General features: G+C 41.8%; 1 protein-coding gene across 3 annotated transcripts in view; it reads left to right on the forward strand.

Moving 5' to 3' along the window:
* The window catches only part of ARMC2 (armadillo repeat containing 2), a 128,888-nt gene extending 113,271 nt beyond the window's left edge, over positions 1-15,617 (forward strand). Inside the window, exons 14-18 of one of the 3 annotated variants that reach the window (XM_043439189.1) lie at positions 1,051-1,173; positions 1,482-1,595; positions 3,285-3,417; positions 3,748-3,908; positions 13,691-15,615. In XM_043439189.1, the coding sequence (XP_043295124.1) occupies positions 1,051-1,173; positions 1,482-1,595; positions 3,285-3,417; positions 3,748-3,908; positions 13,691-13,848 (689 nt within the window). In that variant the 3' untranslated portion in view covers positions 13,849-15,615. Of the gene's footprint in view, positions 1-1,050; positions 1,174-1,481; positions 1,596-3,284; positions 3,418-3,747; positions 3,909-13,690 lie in introns of all 3 variants that reach the window. The other 2 variants (XM_043439188.1, XM_043439190.1) reach the window with 2 other exon arrangements.
* The last annotated feature ends 680 nt before the right edge of the window (positions 15,618-16,297 follow it).

Here is a 16,297-nt window from a genome sequence, read left to right on the forward strand (position 1 = left end):
TGTGGTATACAGCAGGTTCTTACTCATTATCTGTTGAGCATCACTGTGTGCAGACACTGTTCTCGATGCTGAGAATGTGATAATGCAAAGAACGAGTCCTTAGTCTCATGGAGCTTACACCTTAGAGCTGGAAGATAGACATTAAACACATAAGTCAGGTGGCCCCATGTGTTACAGGAAAGATGGGGATGGGGATGTGGGTAACAATGCTATTTTATACAGAGTGGCTAAGGAGACTATGTCCAATAAGGTGATAGCTAAGCAGCAGCCAGAAGGACATGAGGAGTGAGCCAGGATAACTGGAGGAAGGAATAATCCAGACAGGGGGACTAGCAGCGCAAAGGTTCTTGGGCAGGCTCAGGTTGAAATGCTCAAAAAGAGGGAAAGACTGGTGTGGTTGGCATCAGGGACCTGGGGGCTGGAGCAGCAAAGAAGGCCCGGGAGGTAAGGACTGGGCAGCCAGGTCGGGCCTGTGGGCCAGGGCAGATGAGTGGCTTTGTCTGGCTGACTTTTAAAGGATCCGTACATTGAGGGCAGGCTCAGGGAGGCAAAGGTGAAGAAGAGAAGCCAGTGAGGAGGTGAAACAGGGACGAGGTGGTGGTAGAGGAAGTGAGAGACGGTCGGAGCCTGCGTGTTTGGAAGGCAGCACTGATAGGAAGTACAGATGGGTTACGACCTAGGGGCCCTTCTGTCCGGAGGTCGAGGGTCCGGGGAACAGACTCCCAAGGTGCAGGCCCCGGGATAGTTCTGGGTCAGGGCAGACCAGCTCTGCTCACCTTTGCATACAGGGACTAGATCAGCCTGACTTTTCCAGACCCCTGGGTAGAGGGACTGAGCTTAGAGTGTTCCAAATGCTGGCCTGGAGTGGTCCTCTGCTGTGGGCGCATTTCCCTGCAGGAAGAGGCATGGGAAATAAAGTAGCAACATCATGTCCGTGTAGACCTTGCCTGGGACAGCGGCTGGTCCCTGTATCAGCTGGGCTGCAGTCAGGAGGTCGTGGCTTCTGCCCTGCAGCGAGTCTTTGATACCCTATTGCTCACTTTATTTCAGAATCCAAGTCAATTGATGATTGTGAGGAGCTGGTGATCAACACTACGGCAACTATCAACAACTTATCTTACTACAAAGTGAAGAATTCCATAATTCAAGACAGAAAGCTATATATTGCTGAATGTAAGGTTCAGAGTTGGGTTTAGGTAGATGCATGTTCATTTAAGGTTTTGACTTTATTAACTAACTAAACACAGAACTAAAGGCATTTATAGTTTCTGACTTCTGGTACGAGTATCTAAGAGCCTGATTTAATTCTAAGAAAGTTGAATATGGGGACACATGAGTTTCTTAGTTCTTGCTAAAATCCCCTATCATTGGAATTTTATTATCATTTTTAAGTTACAGTATTTAGCATGATATTGGTTTCTAATAGCCTTTAACTTATAACTTAAATTCACTGATTTTATTTCTCTGGTCACCAAATCCAGTGCTCTTAAAGCTCCTCATGAGTAACAACATGGATGGAATCCTAGAGGCTGTGCGTGTTTTTGGAAATCTCTCCCAGGACCATGACATCTGCGATTTCATAGTGCAGAAAAATGGTGAGTTAATGACATACATTCAAAAACAGTCACGTCTTGGCAATAAACAACTGAGTGGTTTCGCAGCTTGGGTCACAAGAACATGACACTTGTTTCTGCTTTGGGACAAGCAGTGCTTTACATTCTGTTCCATCCATCTGTAAGGCTCTTGGCTCAGGATGCCAAGATGGATCTGGGCTGTGTTCTCAGGGTTTCCCTCTCCCTGATGAGTGGTCTTTTGAGTTTTGAGATGGTGTGTGTATGTGTGTTTAAGTGAAACGAGTAATCTATACACATCATTTCTGTCCATGGGAATGGACTCAAAAGACATGCTCCTTCATGCACTGGAATGTCTATTATAGTACTGCTTGTAATAGTGAAAAATATAGACAACCTAAATGTCCATCAACAGGTAAGAGGATAAATATGTTATGGTATATTCATGCAACCAAACTTTTACAGCAGTTAAAATAAATGAGCTAGAAGTTCATGTATCAACATGCATCAACCTCCAACACATACTATAAGAGCAAAAAAGCTAGTAGTAATAGGAGGACACATATAAAATAATACCATTAATATTGTATTAAAACATGTGAAACAGTCCTGGGTATTGTTTGTGTAATGTACTCATGTGCTAATGGAATAAGGCATAAATGCATTTGGAATTAGAAACTCCACATTTAAGACAAAGTTACATTTGAATGGATGCCCCAAATATAAAATTGGACCTGTAATATTTTATTTCTTAAACTGTGTAGCAGGTACATAAGAGTGTTTACTAAACATATTGTTTTTCTCAAATATCTCATGTAAAAACAGTAACTAAAAATACCTAATTATTCATGTTCATGATAGAAAATTTGTATAATACAGATTGAAAAAAAACACTTCCCCAGAGATAATTGTTAACATTTTGATGTATAGTCTTTAAACTCTTAAAAACATATGTGATTCAGCCTTTGCCAAGCTCACTGCTGACCCATCAGTAGGCCAAGGCTGCCTCCCAAGTGAACAGTGGAACCAGAGCACACACCCATTCATTCTCCCCCAACCCCTGCTGGGGGTGATGAGCAAACAGGACAAAGAGTTCCATTTCTAGGAGTAAGGGAAGGCGGTGGGGGCTGGGGGGAGCCTGTCCTGATATAAGAGGTCCCCTACACTGGAAGTCTGGCCTCCCTGCAGACTGGTTTCCAGCAGTCTGAGCAAGTCTGCTCTTACAAGCTATGGCCTTGGAGGACTTCCCAGGAAGATCTCCACTGAAGCCTACTGCCCCCCGCCCCCCTTCCAGGGTTGTGTATTTTAAGAAAATTCCTGCTGGAGGTTTAAAAGAGCCCTTGAGAACAACCAGAAGTTAGAGATGAAATGAATGGCACCTGTGTGATTGGAAGGAGGTGGTTCCCTCCTCTCCACGGGCGGGAGCTCTCCCCCTGCCTGGAAGGGAGAGCTGATGCTGCAGTGGATACAGCAGTACCTGGGAACAGGGACCCTGCGGGGCGGGGAGCAGGTTCTGAAGTGACGGGTGTTGGGTGTTGGTGAAGGCACTTTTCCCGCTGGGCAGTGGGGAAGCCCTACGGAGAGTGGACTGAGTCCCCTGGCAGGGTTTCCAGTTTCACAAGCTGCTCCCCATTTCCCCTCTGCCATCTGTGGAATGAAATACAGCTGGGGCCCCTGCGTTCACTGGTCTGCATTTGTTCTCTGCCCTTCCAGTCCACAAGTTCATGATTGCTCTGCTGGATGCTAAGCATCAGGATATTTGCTTTTCTGCCTGTGGTGTTCTCCTAAACCTCACCGTGGATAGAGACAAGCGAGTCATCCTAAAAGAAGGAGGTGGCATTAAAAAGTAAGTTCAAGGCATGGAGTTCTGACTATCAGGATTCACAGGGGAGCTTAGGCCCCTCTCCTCATTTCTCCCGGGCAGAGATATTTCTCCATTTGGAAGTGCCCAGCTAGGCTAAAGAGGGGATTTAGATTCCACTGGACGCTTAAAATAATTCAGATGTAGGTTATTGCTTAAATTTGTTAATTACTTAAATTGGTAGATGTGAAATTATTTTAATAACACTGAATTATATATAAAATGTATATTCAGTATCAAAGAAAGCTAATCATCATGTTAAAAATATAAAAAAGGTGCTGACCTAATAACTTCTCAATATGACTTTTCACTTAGGTTAGTGGATTGTTTAAGAGATTTTGGGCCTACTGATTGGCAGCTCGCCTGCTTGGTTTGCAAAACGCTATGGAACTTCAGTGAAAACATCACCAATGCTTCATCCTGTTTTGGAGATGAGGCTGCCAACACACTCTTAGCCCTGCTGTCGTCATTTTTAGGTAAGACTCCTGACTGTGAATCTGTGAATCTTATCAAAATGAGAAAAATCATTTCCTGTTGCCTGTGTGGATAAAGATTGGTAGGCGTTTGGGTAGCTTTTTTTCGATAAGGAACAAGAGAACTTAAAGACGATTATAATTTGGAGATACCTGGAAGAGGCTGAATCTTACATACAGTGGGGACATGAGGACTTCTAACTCACTGGGTGGTGTCATGATTTCTTTTGTGGCTTTTCCCCTTTTTTTGAATTTTCTATAAGCTGCATAAATAGACGATCTGGGCATAAATGTATTGCTGTTGTTTAAAAAGTATATAGACATTGTTGTAATTGAGAAAATATGGTTAAAAGCTACTCCGAAATAAGTCATGCTTTTAATGAACCTATGCATATATGATTGTGTTATGTGGGGAGAGTCTGTGAAATTATTTGACATTACTGTGTCGTCCGACATACACTGAAAGGTAGGAAGTAACTGATGCAAACCAAAGGAAAGATGAGAGTGTCTTCCATTGCAAAAGTTTCTTTTTTTTTTTCAAAAGTTTCTATTTTTAGGATAGTTCTCCTCATCCTGGGTTAGGCCTAACAGCAGTGATTTAGGTCAGAAGTGAGTGGAAAATCTTCATTTTCCAAAACGAAGATGTGCCTATCATCTCCCAAGCACCATGTTGGCTCAGCAAAGCCATGCAGAAAGGCTCAGTGTGACCCAGAGGCTGTGAGTTCAAATCCTGACTCTCTGGGATGGTGTGATTCGACATAAGACTCTCTCAGAACCTGTCTTTTCATCTGTAAAATGGGGACGTTATGTCTGTGCTGTGTTGCAGGGAGTTGTGAGAATCAAACAGGCATCCTGAGAGCATTCCAGGAAGACGAGAGGCTATAGTCAGGCAGCTCTGAGTTAAAGTCTCACTTTATCACATGCAAGGTTTTAACTCAGGGCATATTAATCTCTGAATGTATATCTTCTCGTGTCTAAGATGGGGATGATTGACATCCACTTTGCAGAGTTGTTGGGCTTCCCTGATGGCTCAGACGGTAAAGCATCTGCCTTCAATGCGGGAGACCTGGGTTTGATCCCTGGGTTGGGAAGATCCTCTGGAGAAAGAAATGGCAATCCAATCCAGTATTCTTGCCTGGAAAATCCCATGGATGAAGGAGCCTGGTAGGCTACAGTCCATGTGGTCACAAAGAGTCGGACATGACTGAGCGACTTCACTTTCACTTTGCAGAGTTGTTAGGGTGATAAATGAATAGACATGCACAAAGAAATTCACATAGAATCTGACACACAGCTGGTTCTCAAAACACGTTGTGAAAATGCTCGGTAAATTCTATTGTTGTAACAATATGTTATTAAACGGGAACTCCGGACCAGAGCTATTTGAAAGAAAGCTATATAATAGGTTCTTGTAGGTTATCCATTTTAAATATAAACAGTATGTACATGACCTTCCCACGGTCCCTTAACCGTCCCTTCCCCCGGCAACCAGTTCATTTTCTAAGTCTGTGAGTATCTTTCTGTTTTGTAAGTGAGTTCATTTGTATCATTTCCTTTTAGATTCCACATGTATGGGATGTCATGTTGTATTTCTCCTCTGTCTGACTTACTCACCCAGTATGACACTCTCTAGGTCCGTCTATGTTGCTGCAGACAGCCTTCTTTTTAATAGCTGAGTAATATTCCATCGTATATGAAGTACCACATCTTCTTTATCTGTTCCTCTCTCGGACATTTAGGTTGCTTCCATGTTTTGGCTATTATGAACAATGCTGCAGTGAATATTTCAGCTCCTGTATCCTTTTGAATCATGTTTTTCTCCAGATAGATGTCTAGGAGAGGGATTGTGGGGTCATATGGTAGTTCTGTTTTCAGTTTTTTAAGGAACCTCCATACTGTTCTCCATAGTGGCAGTGCTAATTGACATTCCCACCAACAATGTAGGAGGGTTCCCTTCTCAAAATGAGCACAATTTTAAATCACTGAGGTCCACATTCTGCTCTGTGGACTTGAAGTTTTCTTGGGTTGCTGGGAGCAGAAGTGTGCTCAACTTGCTTTAATTCAGTTCTCGACTGTGGCAGAACATTGGAATTAGAACACATGGAATTAAAAAGAAAAATCAGTTAAAAAAACCACACTTGTCCTGGCCCCATCCCGAGGAATTCTGATTCAGGAGCTCTGGGGGAGGCCAATTATCTGCATCGTTAAAAAGTTCCACAGGTGAGTCTGCTATTTGGGCAGCACTGAGAACTCCACCCCGGTTAGTGAAGAAACTGAAGGGAAGGATGCCCTGGAAATAAGGAAGCTGGGAAACATGTGCATTGCCCAGAGCCTGCTGGACCAGCACTCAGGATGTGGAAGGTGGCCCCATCAATAGCAGGCATCATCTACTCCACCCTGCTAAGACTCAGCAGTGCTCTGTCTCCGCTCTTAAGGAAAAAGGCCTTTGTCCCCCTTGTTCCCTCTAGGCTCCTGCATGGCCATGGCTCCAGCTGTCTCAAGGCTGCTTCTTGCTGCTATCGTGAGTGGGCCTCTGTCTCCTCTGCTGTTGGCACGACTTTCTGTCTCCCATTTGGGGAGAAGATGTGACTGGTTCCATGAGTCATTTTCCTGGGCTTTAGGCTTTCATGCCTCAGGCAGCAGCTGCCTCCACTGCAGGCTGTCTGTGGCTTCCTTTGGCACCTCAGTCTGGGCAGTCAACCACATATAGCAAACTGGTGGGGCCGTGTGGTACCACCTAAGAAGGGATGTGGGCATGGCTGGCGTCACAGGCGGGCAGCACACCTGGCATGCCCTTGACTATAATGGGCCTCTCCCCTCCGTCAGCCCTCCCTGGAGCAGGAATGGGCTTCCTCTCATGCTTCCCTAACCTTGCACCTTTGCTCTGGCCAGGTCTCTTACCTGCCTGGCCCAAGGCTGCCGGTACTGGCAGGCCCTTCTCGTGAGCTTTCCAAGCCCACAGTCATAGGGAAGCTGGACTACTTACATAGCAATTAATCATGAGCTGTGTAACTTGTTCTGTGTTCTTGTTTTGTACCTTTTGTTTCCCCACTCCAACGGAGCCACTTTAAGGAAAGGATATTGCCTTGGGCAAAGCAGGTTCTTGATAGATGCTTATGGATCAACTGACAATGGTGGTATCTTTAATAGTGCTGTATACTTTTAAAAGGACGTTTTTCCTACCCTTCTAAGATCTAAGGTCATCAGCTAGGTAGTTGAGGTAGGTTCCTTTAGGAGGGTTAAGTAAGTGACTTGCCTAAGATCATACTGTAGCAAAGCCAGGGCTTTTCATCAGAGAGTAAACATCGAGCCCCTGTGTTTTTTTCTGCTGCTCCATTACATAGGATGCCCTTACCCACCCCATCCCACCCAACCCTGGAAGGGGATGGAGGCACGGGTAAGAAAAATAAACACAGTCCACCAGGGAGCCAGGTCATCATCAGAGCGTGGCATGCACTTCTCACATGATCACGAGTGCTGCCTATGAGCCGTGAGGACTGGCCACTTCCTGGCTCCTCTCTCCACAGTGTGGGCCTCAGAGCCTCATTCTGACACAGGCTGTGGTTGTGTCCGACCAGCTGGGTGGCAGCAGTTGAAATGGGTATATGAGTGAGCGTATACTTAAAATTTCAATTTTTTTACAGCGATAGGTTAAAAAAACAACAGGCCATTTTGAAAACAGGATGAGCTGTTATATCACAAAAGTCCCACAATGTAGTGTGAGCACTGTTTTTAGAAATCATGGTAGGGCAATTGACATAGCAATGTAAGTTAGCCAACTTTTTCTTGATGGGAAGTTGAAAAAAGAAAGTAATGGGACTCAGTGTGGTTGGGATGTTGACAGTCTTTTTAGGAAAGTGGCTTAAAAAGAACGTGGTCTAAACTTCCTGATGTGCTACAGCCACTTCTCATAAACTCATGAGCAATCTGTTTATCTTGAAGTTCTTAGGTGGTATGCCCTGGCACACGACCACGAGCTTCTCTCAGGGTGGCTGGCAACTGGTGATCACCAGTATACACTGGTGATTAGTGTGTGAGTTTGTTATTGTGAACGTAAATGACTCTAGGTTATCTTACATTCATCTGAGGTACGTGGAGGGCTTCCCTAGGTGGCTCAATGGTAAAGAATCAGCCTGCCAATGCTGGAGACACAGGTTTGATCCCTGGGTCAGGAATATGCCCTGGAGAAGGAAATGGCAACCCACTCCAGTATTCTTGACTGGGAAATCCCATGGACAGAGGAATCTGGTGGGCTACAGTCCATGGGGTTGCAAAGAGTTGAGCACAAGTTAGCAACTAAATAACAAGATATGTGGAACTTAGAACCTAGGTTATGTGATAAGGGATAGAGGGGGCCCCAGCGTTCAAAGTAGAGGGTCACATCATCATGCTTATGCCAAAGAGTCATCAAGTGCTTCTAGAACATGTGAGAACTGTGCCTTGTAAGAGTTATAACAGTAATCAAACCCATGGTAGCTACCTGGTGCTGAACAACAGGCTAGGCAAGAGTGCAGTGATGTGCAGGATCCTTAAACTAGTAGAGACCATATTAGAATGGTCACTGACAGAGTTGTTTTGAGTCCTTTTGTTGTTGTTGTTTAGTCACTCAGTTGTGTCTGACTCTTTGTGACTCCATGGACTGCAGCACACCAGGTTTCCTGTCCTTCACTGTCTCCTGGAGTTTGCTCAAACTCATGTCCATTGAGTCGGTGATGCCATCCAACCATCTCTTCCTCTGTCACCTCTTTCTCCTCCTGCTGTCAGTTTTTCCCAGCATCAGGGTCTTTTCCAATGAGTCAGCTGTTCACATTAGGTAACCAGCGTATTGCAGCTTCAGCTTTAGCATCTCTCCTTCCAATGAATATTCAGGGTTGATTTCCTTTAGGATTGACTGGTTTGATCTCCTTGTTGCTGTCCAAGGGACTCTCAAGAGTATTCTCCAATACCACAGTTGAAAAGCATCAATTCTTCGGCACTCAGCCTTCTTTATGGTCCAACTCTCACACTGTACATAGCTACTGGAAAAACCATAGCTTTGACTGTCCTGACTTTTGATGGCAAAGTGATGTCTCTGCTTTTTAAGATGCTGTCTAGATTTGTCATAGTTTTTCTTCAAAGGAGCAAGCATCTTTTAATTTCATGGCTGCAGTGATTTTGGAGCCCAAGAAAATGAAATCTATCACTGTTTCCACGTTTTCCCCATCTATTTGCCATGAAGAGATAGGACCAGCAGCCATGATCTTTGTTTTTTGAATGTTGATTTCAAGCCAGCCTTTTCACTCTCCTCTTTCACCTTCACCAAGATGCTCCTTAGGTCTTCTTTGCTTTCTGCCATTAGTGTGCTATCATCTGCATATCTGAAGTTGATGTTTCTCCTGTCAAACTTGATTCCAGCTTGAGCGTCATCCAGCCTGGCATTTCACATAATATACTCTGCATGTAAGTTAAATAAGCAGGGTGACAATATACAGCCTTGATGTACTCCTTTCTAAATTTTGAACCAGTCCACTATTCCGTATCTGGTTCTAACTGTTGCTTCTCGACCTGCACACAGGTTTCTCAGGAGGCAAGTTAGGTGGTCTGGTAGTCCCATCTCTTTCAGAATTCTCCACAGCTTGTTGTGATCTACACAGTCAAAGGCTTTAGCATAGTCAATGAAGCAGTAGTAGACTTTTTTTTTTTTTTAATTCCCTTGCTTTTTCTATGATCCAGCAGATGTTGGCAATTTGATCTCTGGTTCCTCTGCCTTTTCTAAATCCAGCTTGTATATCTGGAAGATCTCGGTTCACGTACTGTTGAAGCCTAGCTTGAAGGATTTTGAGTATTACCTTGTTAGCGTGTGAAATGAGTACAACTGTATGGTAGTTTAAACATTATTGGGCATTGCCTTTTTTTGGGATTGGAATGAAAAGTGACCTTTTCTAGTCCTGTGGCCACCGCTGAGTTTTCCAAATTTGCTGTCATATTGAGTGCAGCACTTTCACAGCATCATCTTTTAGGATTAGAAATAACTCAGCTGGGATCCTATCACCTCCCTAGTTTTGTTCATGGAAATGCTTCTTAAGACCCATTTGACTTCACATTCAGGATTTCTGGCTCTAGGTGAGTGACCACATGATTGTGGTTATCCGGGTCATTAAGACCTTTTTTTGTACAGATCATCTGTGTATTCTTGCCACCTCTTCTTAATCTCTTCTACTTCTGTTAGGTCCATACCATTTCTGTCCTTTATTGAGCCCATCTTTGCATGCAATATTCCCTTGGTATCACTAATTTTCTTGAGGAGATCTTTGGTCTTTCCCATCCTACTGTTTTCCTCTGTTTCTATGCATTGTTCACTTAAGAAAGCTTTCTTATCTCCTTGCTATTCTCTGGAACTCTGCACTCAGTTGGGTTTATCTTTCCCTTTGTTCTTTGCCTTTCACTTCTTTTCTCAGCTATTTGTAAGGCCTGCTCAGACAATCACTTTGCCTTCTTGCATTTATTTTTCTTGGAGATGGTTTTAGTCACCACTTCCTGTACAATGATACGAACCTCCGCCCATAGTTCTTAAAGCACTCTGTCTACCAGATTTAGTCCCTTGAACTATTCATCACTTCCATTACATAATCATAAGGGATTTTATTTAGGTCATACCTGAATGGCTTAGTGATTTTCTCTACTGTCTTCAATTTGAGTCTAAATTTTGCAATAAGAGTTCATGATCTGATCCACAGTCAGCTCCTGGTCTTGTTTTGCTGACTGTATAGAGCTTCTCCATCTTTGGCTGCAAAGAATATAATCAGTCTGATTTCAATATTGACTGTCTGGTGATGTCCATGTGTAGAGTCATCTGTTGTGTTGTTGGATGAGGGTGTTTGCTATGACCAGTGTGTTCTGTTGGCAGAACTCTTGTTAACCTTTGCCTTTCTTCATTTTGTACTCCAAGGCCAAACTTGCCTATTACTCCAGATATCTCTTGACTTCCTACTTTTTGCATTCCAGTCCCCTATGATGAAAAGGACATCTTTTTTTGGTGTTTGTTCTAAGAGGTCTTATAGGTCTTCATAGAATGGTTCAATTTCAACTTCTTCAGCATTAGTGATTGAAAGATAGACTTGGATTACACTGATGTTGAATGATTTGCCTTGGAAACAAATGGAGATCATTCTGTCTTTTTTGCGATTGCTCCCAAGTACTGCAGTTCAGACTCTTCTGTTGACTGTGAGGGCTACTCCTTTGCTTCTAAGGTATTCTTGCCCACAGTAGTAGATATATAATGGTCATTTGAATCAAATTCACCCATTCCCATCCATTTTAGTTCACTGATTCCTAAAGTGTCAATGTTGACTCTTGCCATTTCCTGCTTGACCATGTCCAATTTACCTTGATTCATGGACCTAACAGTCCAGGTTCCTATGCAATATTGTTCTTTACAGCATCGGACTTTACTTTCACCACCAGACACAACCACAACTGGGCATTGTTTCCGCTTTGGCTCAGCCTCTTCATTTTTTCTGGAGCTATTTCTCTGCCCTTCCCCAGTAGCATATTGGACACCTACTGACCTGGGGGGCTCATCTTTCAGTGTTCTGCCTTTTTGCCTTTTAATCCTTTCTAAAACCTTACCTAAAATTCTAGTTTTTGGAAATGTGCTGTGTACAAAGAAAGTTGAGCAATAACTGGTTATCTAAATCAGTACTTTTCACACTGTGACCAGTTTGAAAAATGAAGCAGCAAACAAAGAGAATATCAGAATATATTACATGTAGAAAAGATAAGTATTCTATCATGAAACATTTGTTATTTGTTTGTAAATATGTAAATATGTGTATATAGTCATCATGTAATATGGACTTCCTAGGTCACAGTAAAAAAAAAAAAGTTTGAAAATCATAGATCTAAGTTTTTCTTGGGTTAGCATACAAGTTCCAAAATTTAACACCTAGTGTAATATGACACATTTTATGCGTTTGCTGTATTTACTTTGCAACTTGAGACTGCTTTTCTCTAATCTATAGTTATTTGGCCACTTTTGTTATCTTGTCTAACCCAATTTACAATTAAGAGGGTACAAGTGTAGATTAACTAATTATACGTTGAGCCTCAAGAAGAGTAATATAGTCTCAATGTTAGATTAAGAAACCCCAGACACCAAAACAGTGACTTGGCTAAAATCATCAAACTGAAGGTTGCCTGGGCAGCCATCAGTCTAAGCTGCTTTGGAAAAAGAGCATAAAAAAAATGAAATCATTTTTAACGAAAGTTTAGTACTCAGAACATCTGCAGAAGAGTGAGCAGGAAGTAGATCTAGGAATTCAAGAGCACTCAGAGTCTCACAGACCGCTTTAGTTTGGAAATAGCCCAACAGGAAGGACTTTTAAGGCATCAAACACCATCTGGATTCTCCTTCTTTCAAGGCCTTGATTATCAAATGGGTGGGGAGAGTCAGGTTTGCTTACAGGGGTCTCCATGGAGAGCTTTGCTGAATTGTTTGTGTCTGCCCAGAACTTATCTCAGAGTTGCATAGCTGTCCAGTTGGCTAGGGGAAAGGACGGGAAGGTACAAACTGGGATTCCAGACTTATCTTATTCTGGGTAGTGACACCAACACCAGTAGTGCCAAAGTACACACAGTGTACTTCGTGTGTACTGAAAATATTCAGGGTAAGAAATTTGATGTAAGCACCAAGGAAGCATTTGATGGTAGGATTTTAGTGGGCCTTATGAAAGAAGTTTGCAAATTATGCAAGCAGCAATATTTGTGGTCACTTTAGGACTTAGTGGTTACCACTTAAGAAGTCTGCCTCAGCCTCAGACCTAGGAAGTGGCAGAGCCAACCTTCTGACTGGCAGGCCAGTGCATTTTCCTGAAGTTCTTCTCATGGGTTCCAGTGTAAACAGAAATGCAGTGGCGGGTCAGTGCAGAAACCTCAGTAGCCATTTGTCTTCCAACTTGGGTTGGATATACTTTCATGATATTCACAGAATTGAAAGTGCTGTTGGATTAAGAAACAAATCAATGTTGTAATTTTGCATTTTTTTAACAAGTGCTTTTCTGCATTATACATGGATTCACTTGGGATTCTAATATTGCTTAGGATTCTCAAAGTCTTCCATTTTTCACTTTTATTGGGGTGAGCATAAGGTGGCAGGGGGAGGGAGGTGTTATCTTTTCAACGAAGTTTGTCCAGGCTGCTCTGAAATGAGCAAAGTTGATTTTCAGTCATTTTCAGTCAAATTCAACTGTGCTATTTTCCCAAAAGATTTCCTAACTTCTTTTATATTTTTCAACCACTGAAGAATTAATAATTAACATTTTTAATGTGCAGATAAGGAAATAATCTATTCATACTTTGTTCTGAGAAATTGTGATCTGACTTTTGGATATAAAGTTAGATGTAACATTAGGGATAAATTGAAGTAAAAACTCAATTCAGTCTAGGTTTTTTTTTTTTTTAGGAAGATTGCTATCTTTGATTATTATTTTTTTGCCATGCCACACACTATGCATGATCTTAGTTCCCTGACCAGGGATCCAATCCCAGGCCCCCTGCAGTGGAGGCATAGAGTCTTAACCACTTGGACTGCTAGGGAAGTCCTCATGGTTATTATCTTTTTTTTTTTTAATTAAGAAACTATCATATACTTACTTAAAATTTTTCCTATAAAGAACTACTCCTGTAAAAAAGCCTTGTTGCAATTAGAGATGACTCAGGATGAGTTTAACTCATGCCATCAAAAATTAAACCATTCAGTAGGATTACATTTCTAAGTAATTGCTGTAATTTTAATTTTTCTGATGCAGATGAAGAACTAGCATTGAATGGGAGTTTTGACCAAGACCTAAAAAACTATCACAAACTCCACTGGGAAACAGAATTCAGACCGGTGGCACAGCAGCTTCTAAACCGAATTAAGAATCATCACACCTTCCTGGAACCTCTGCCTATTCCTTCTTTCTAACATGATGCAGATTAACAACAGAAACAGGAAGTGAGGTCTCCATCATTCTTAAGAAGTGGTAACAAGCATGAACTTTTTTTTTTCAATATTAACAAATATTCAAAGTTTTTCAGGTACTTATTTTAGTGAGTAGTCTTAGTGTATTAAAAGAAATAAGCATTTCTTCTTGTGGTAGGTATTGTGGAAAAATGAATATACATGTTGTGCTTCCAACTATGAGAAATTTAAGATGAAAATATATTCATGGTATTTCTAAGTAAATGACTTTTTATTCTATTCTCTATTGAATAATTTAGTTCTAGTCTTAAAATCCTGATGTCACAATTCTAGAATTTAATTGCTTGTCAGTTCAGTCAATGAACTGTGCAATGAAGACAGTTAGATTTTATGTACAGAAAGAATGGTGGTCAACACTATTAGGAATACATTACGACATAAGCATCCGCACTGATCCTTACAGCTTTTAATAATAGTCTTCTGGTTAGGTACCACTATTTTTCTGGTTGTCATACTGAGGAGGGGGAGGCAGAAAAATTTAGAGAAGACTGCTTTGGGCCATCCACTCTTTATTAAATAAGTAAAATAGATGAAAAAGAGAGTATTTTCCCTTTTTATTTTTATTTGAAATAAACTGAATAGACCAGACAATTCTACTTATAACTCTTTGTGACTATAGAGGTGATCCAATATACTAGAAATATATGGCAGATCTCAGTTTGAATCCTAGTTCTCCCCTGCCTAGGTTTTGGGCAACTAACTTAATATTTTTAGCTTAAGTGTACAATGTAATCATGTAGTTTAGGAACAAGCAAACAAAAGTGGGCAAATTGTCCAGTATGCTGACTGATGTGTAGTAGGTACTCAATAAATTATGGTTTTCCACCCTTCATAGGATAAGATTGGTCTTTGAATAAATGATCAACACCAAAGAAATTGAGATAACTATTGCTATCCTATATTAGCCAAAGAAAGATTCAGAATAAAAGTAGATTTGATACTCTGCTCTGTAGGGTTAGAGATGAACCATTAATAACATAAAAACTCATCTCTTACCCTAACAAAATACCAAGACTAATGAGTTAAAGGCAGGCTTTTAACAGACTAGATAGTCTTATAAGTCTATTAGAAAAACCCTAAATTTCCAGAAACAAATAGACTTTCCAAGGGCTCCTCTAGTTTGGGGCTCATCCCAGGTTGGGGCTCAGCAAAATCATCTAGAGACACTCACTGTAGTCTGTCATCCATGCATCTATGCTAGGAGATTCACTCTAACAGTTGAAATCTTCTTAAAAAAAAATATTTATTTGGCTGCACTGGGTTTTAGTTGTGGCATGTGGGATCCAGCTCCCCCATCAGGTATCAAACAAACCCATGTCCCCTGCATTGGGAGTGTGGAGTCCTAACCACTGGACCAGCTGGGAAGTCCCTGAAACAGTTTTAAAAAGTCTGATAGGCTAATCTCTCAAAAACATTTGAAGATCTAAGTATTTTTACCCATAGCAGGCTATATATTCTACTTTCAGTGAAAAAGATAAAACTCTCTTCCCCCTAAAAGAGCCCCCTCAGTATTTATAATTAATATAATAACTCATAGTAGAATACCATTACATTTGTTCTCCATATTAACCTCCTCTCCCTCAGACTCATGTGCAAGCTGAACCATGTGGAACTATCTCAGTTCATTTCAATTGCTCAGTTCTGTCCAACTGTTTGCAACCCCATGGACTGCAGCACGCCAGGCTTCCCTGTCCATCATCAACTCCCAGAGCCTGCTCAAACTTATGTCCATTGAGTCAGTGACACCATCCAACTATCTCATCCTCTGTAGTCCTCTTCTCCTCCTGCCTTCAGTCTTTCCCAGCATCAGGGTCTTTTCCAATGAATCAGTTCTTTGCATCAGGTGGCCAAAGTATTGGAGTTTCAGTTTCAGCATCAGTTCTTCCAATGAATATTCAGGACTGATTTCCTTTAGGATTGATTGGTTTGACCTCCTTGCTGTCCAAGGGACTCTCAAGAGTCTTCTCCCAACACCAAAAACCATAGCTTTGACTAGACAGACCTTTGTTGGCAAAGTAATGCAGTCACCACCTGCAGTGATTTTGGACCCCAAGAAAATAAAGTCTCTCACTGTTTCCATTGTTTCCCCTTCTATTGGCCATGAAGTGATGGGACCGGATGCCGTGATCTTAGTTTTTTGAATGTTGAGTTTTAAGCCTACTTTTTCACTCTCCTCTTTAGTTCTTCTTTGCTTTCTGCCATAAGGGTGCTGTCATCTGCGTGTCTGAGGTTATTGATATTTCTGTTTCTTGATTGAGATCTTGATTCAATCTTGATTCCAGCTTGTGCTTCATCCAGCTCGGCATCTCACATAATGTACTCTGCATAGAAGTTAGATAATCAGGATGACAATATACAGCCTTGATGTACTCCTTTCCCGATTTGGAACCAG

This window comes from Cervus canadensis, chromosome 20 (assembly GCF_019320065.1).
Source record: "Cervus canadensis isolate Bull #8, Minnesota chromosome 20, ASM1932006v1, whole genome shotgun sequence".
Classification (NCBI taxonomy): Eukaryota; Metazoa; Chordata; class Mammalia; order Artiodactyla; family Cervidae; genus Cervus; species Cervus canadensis.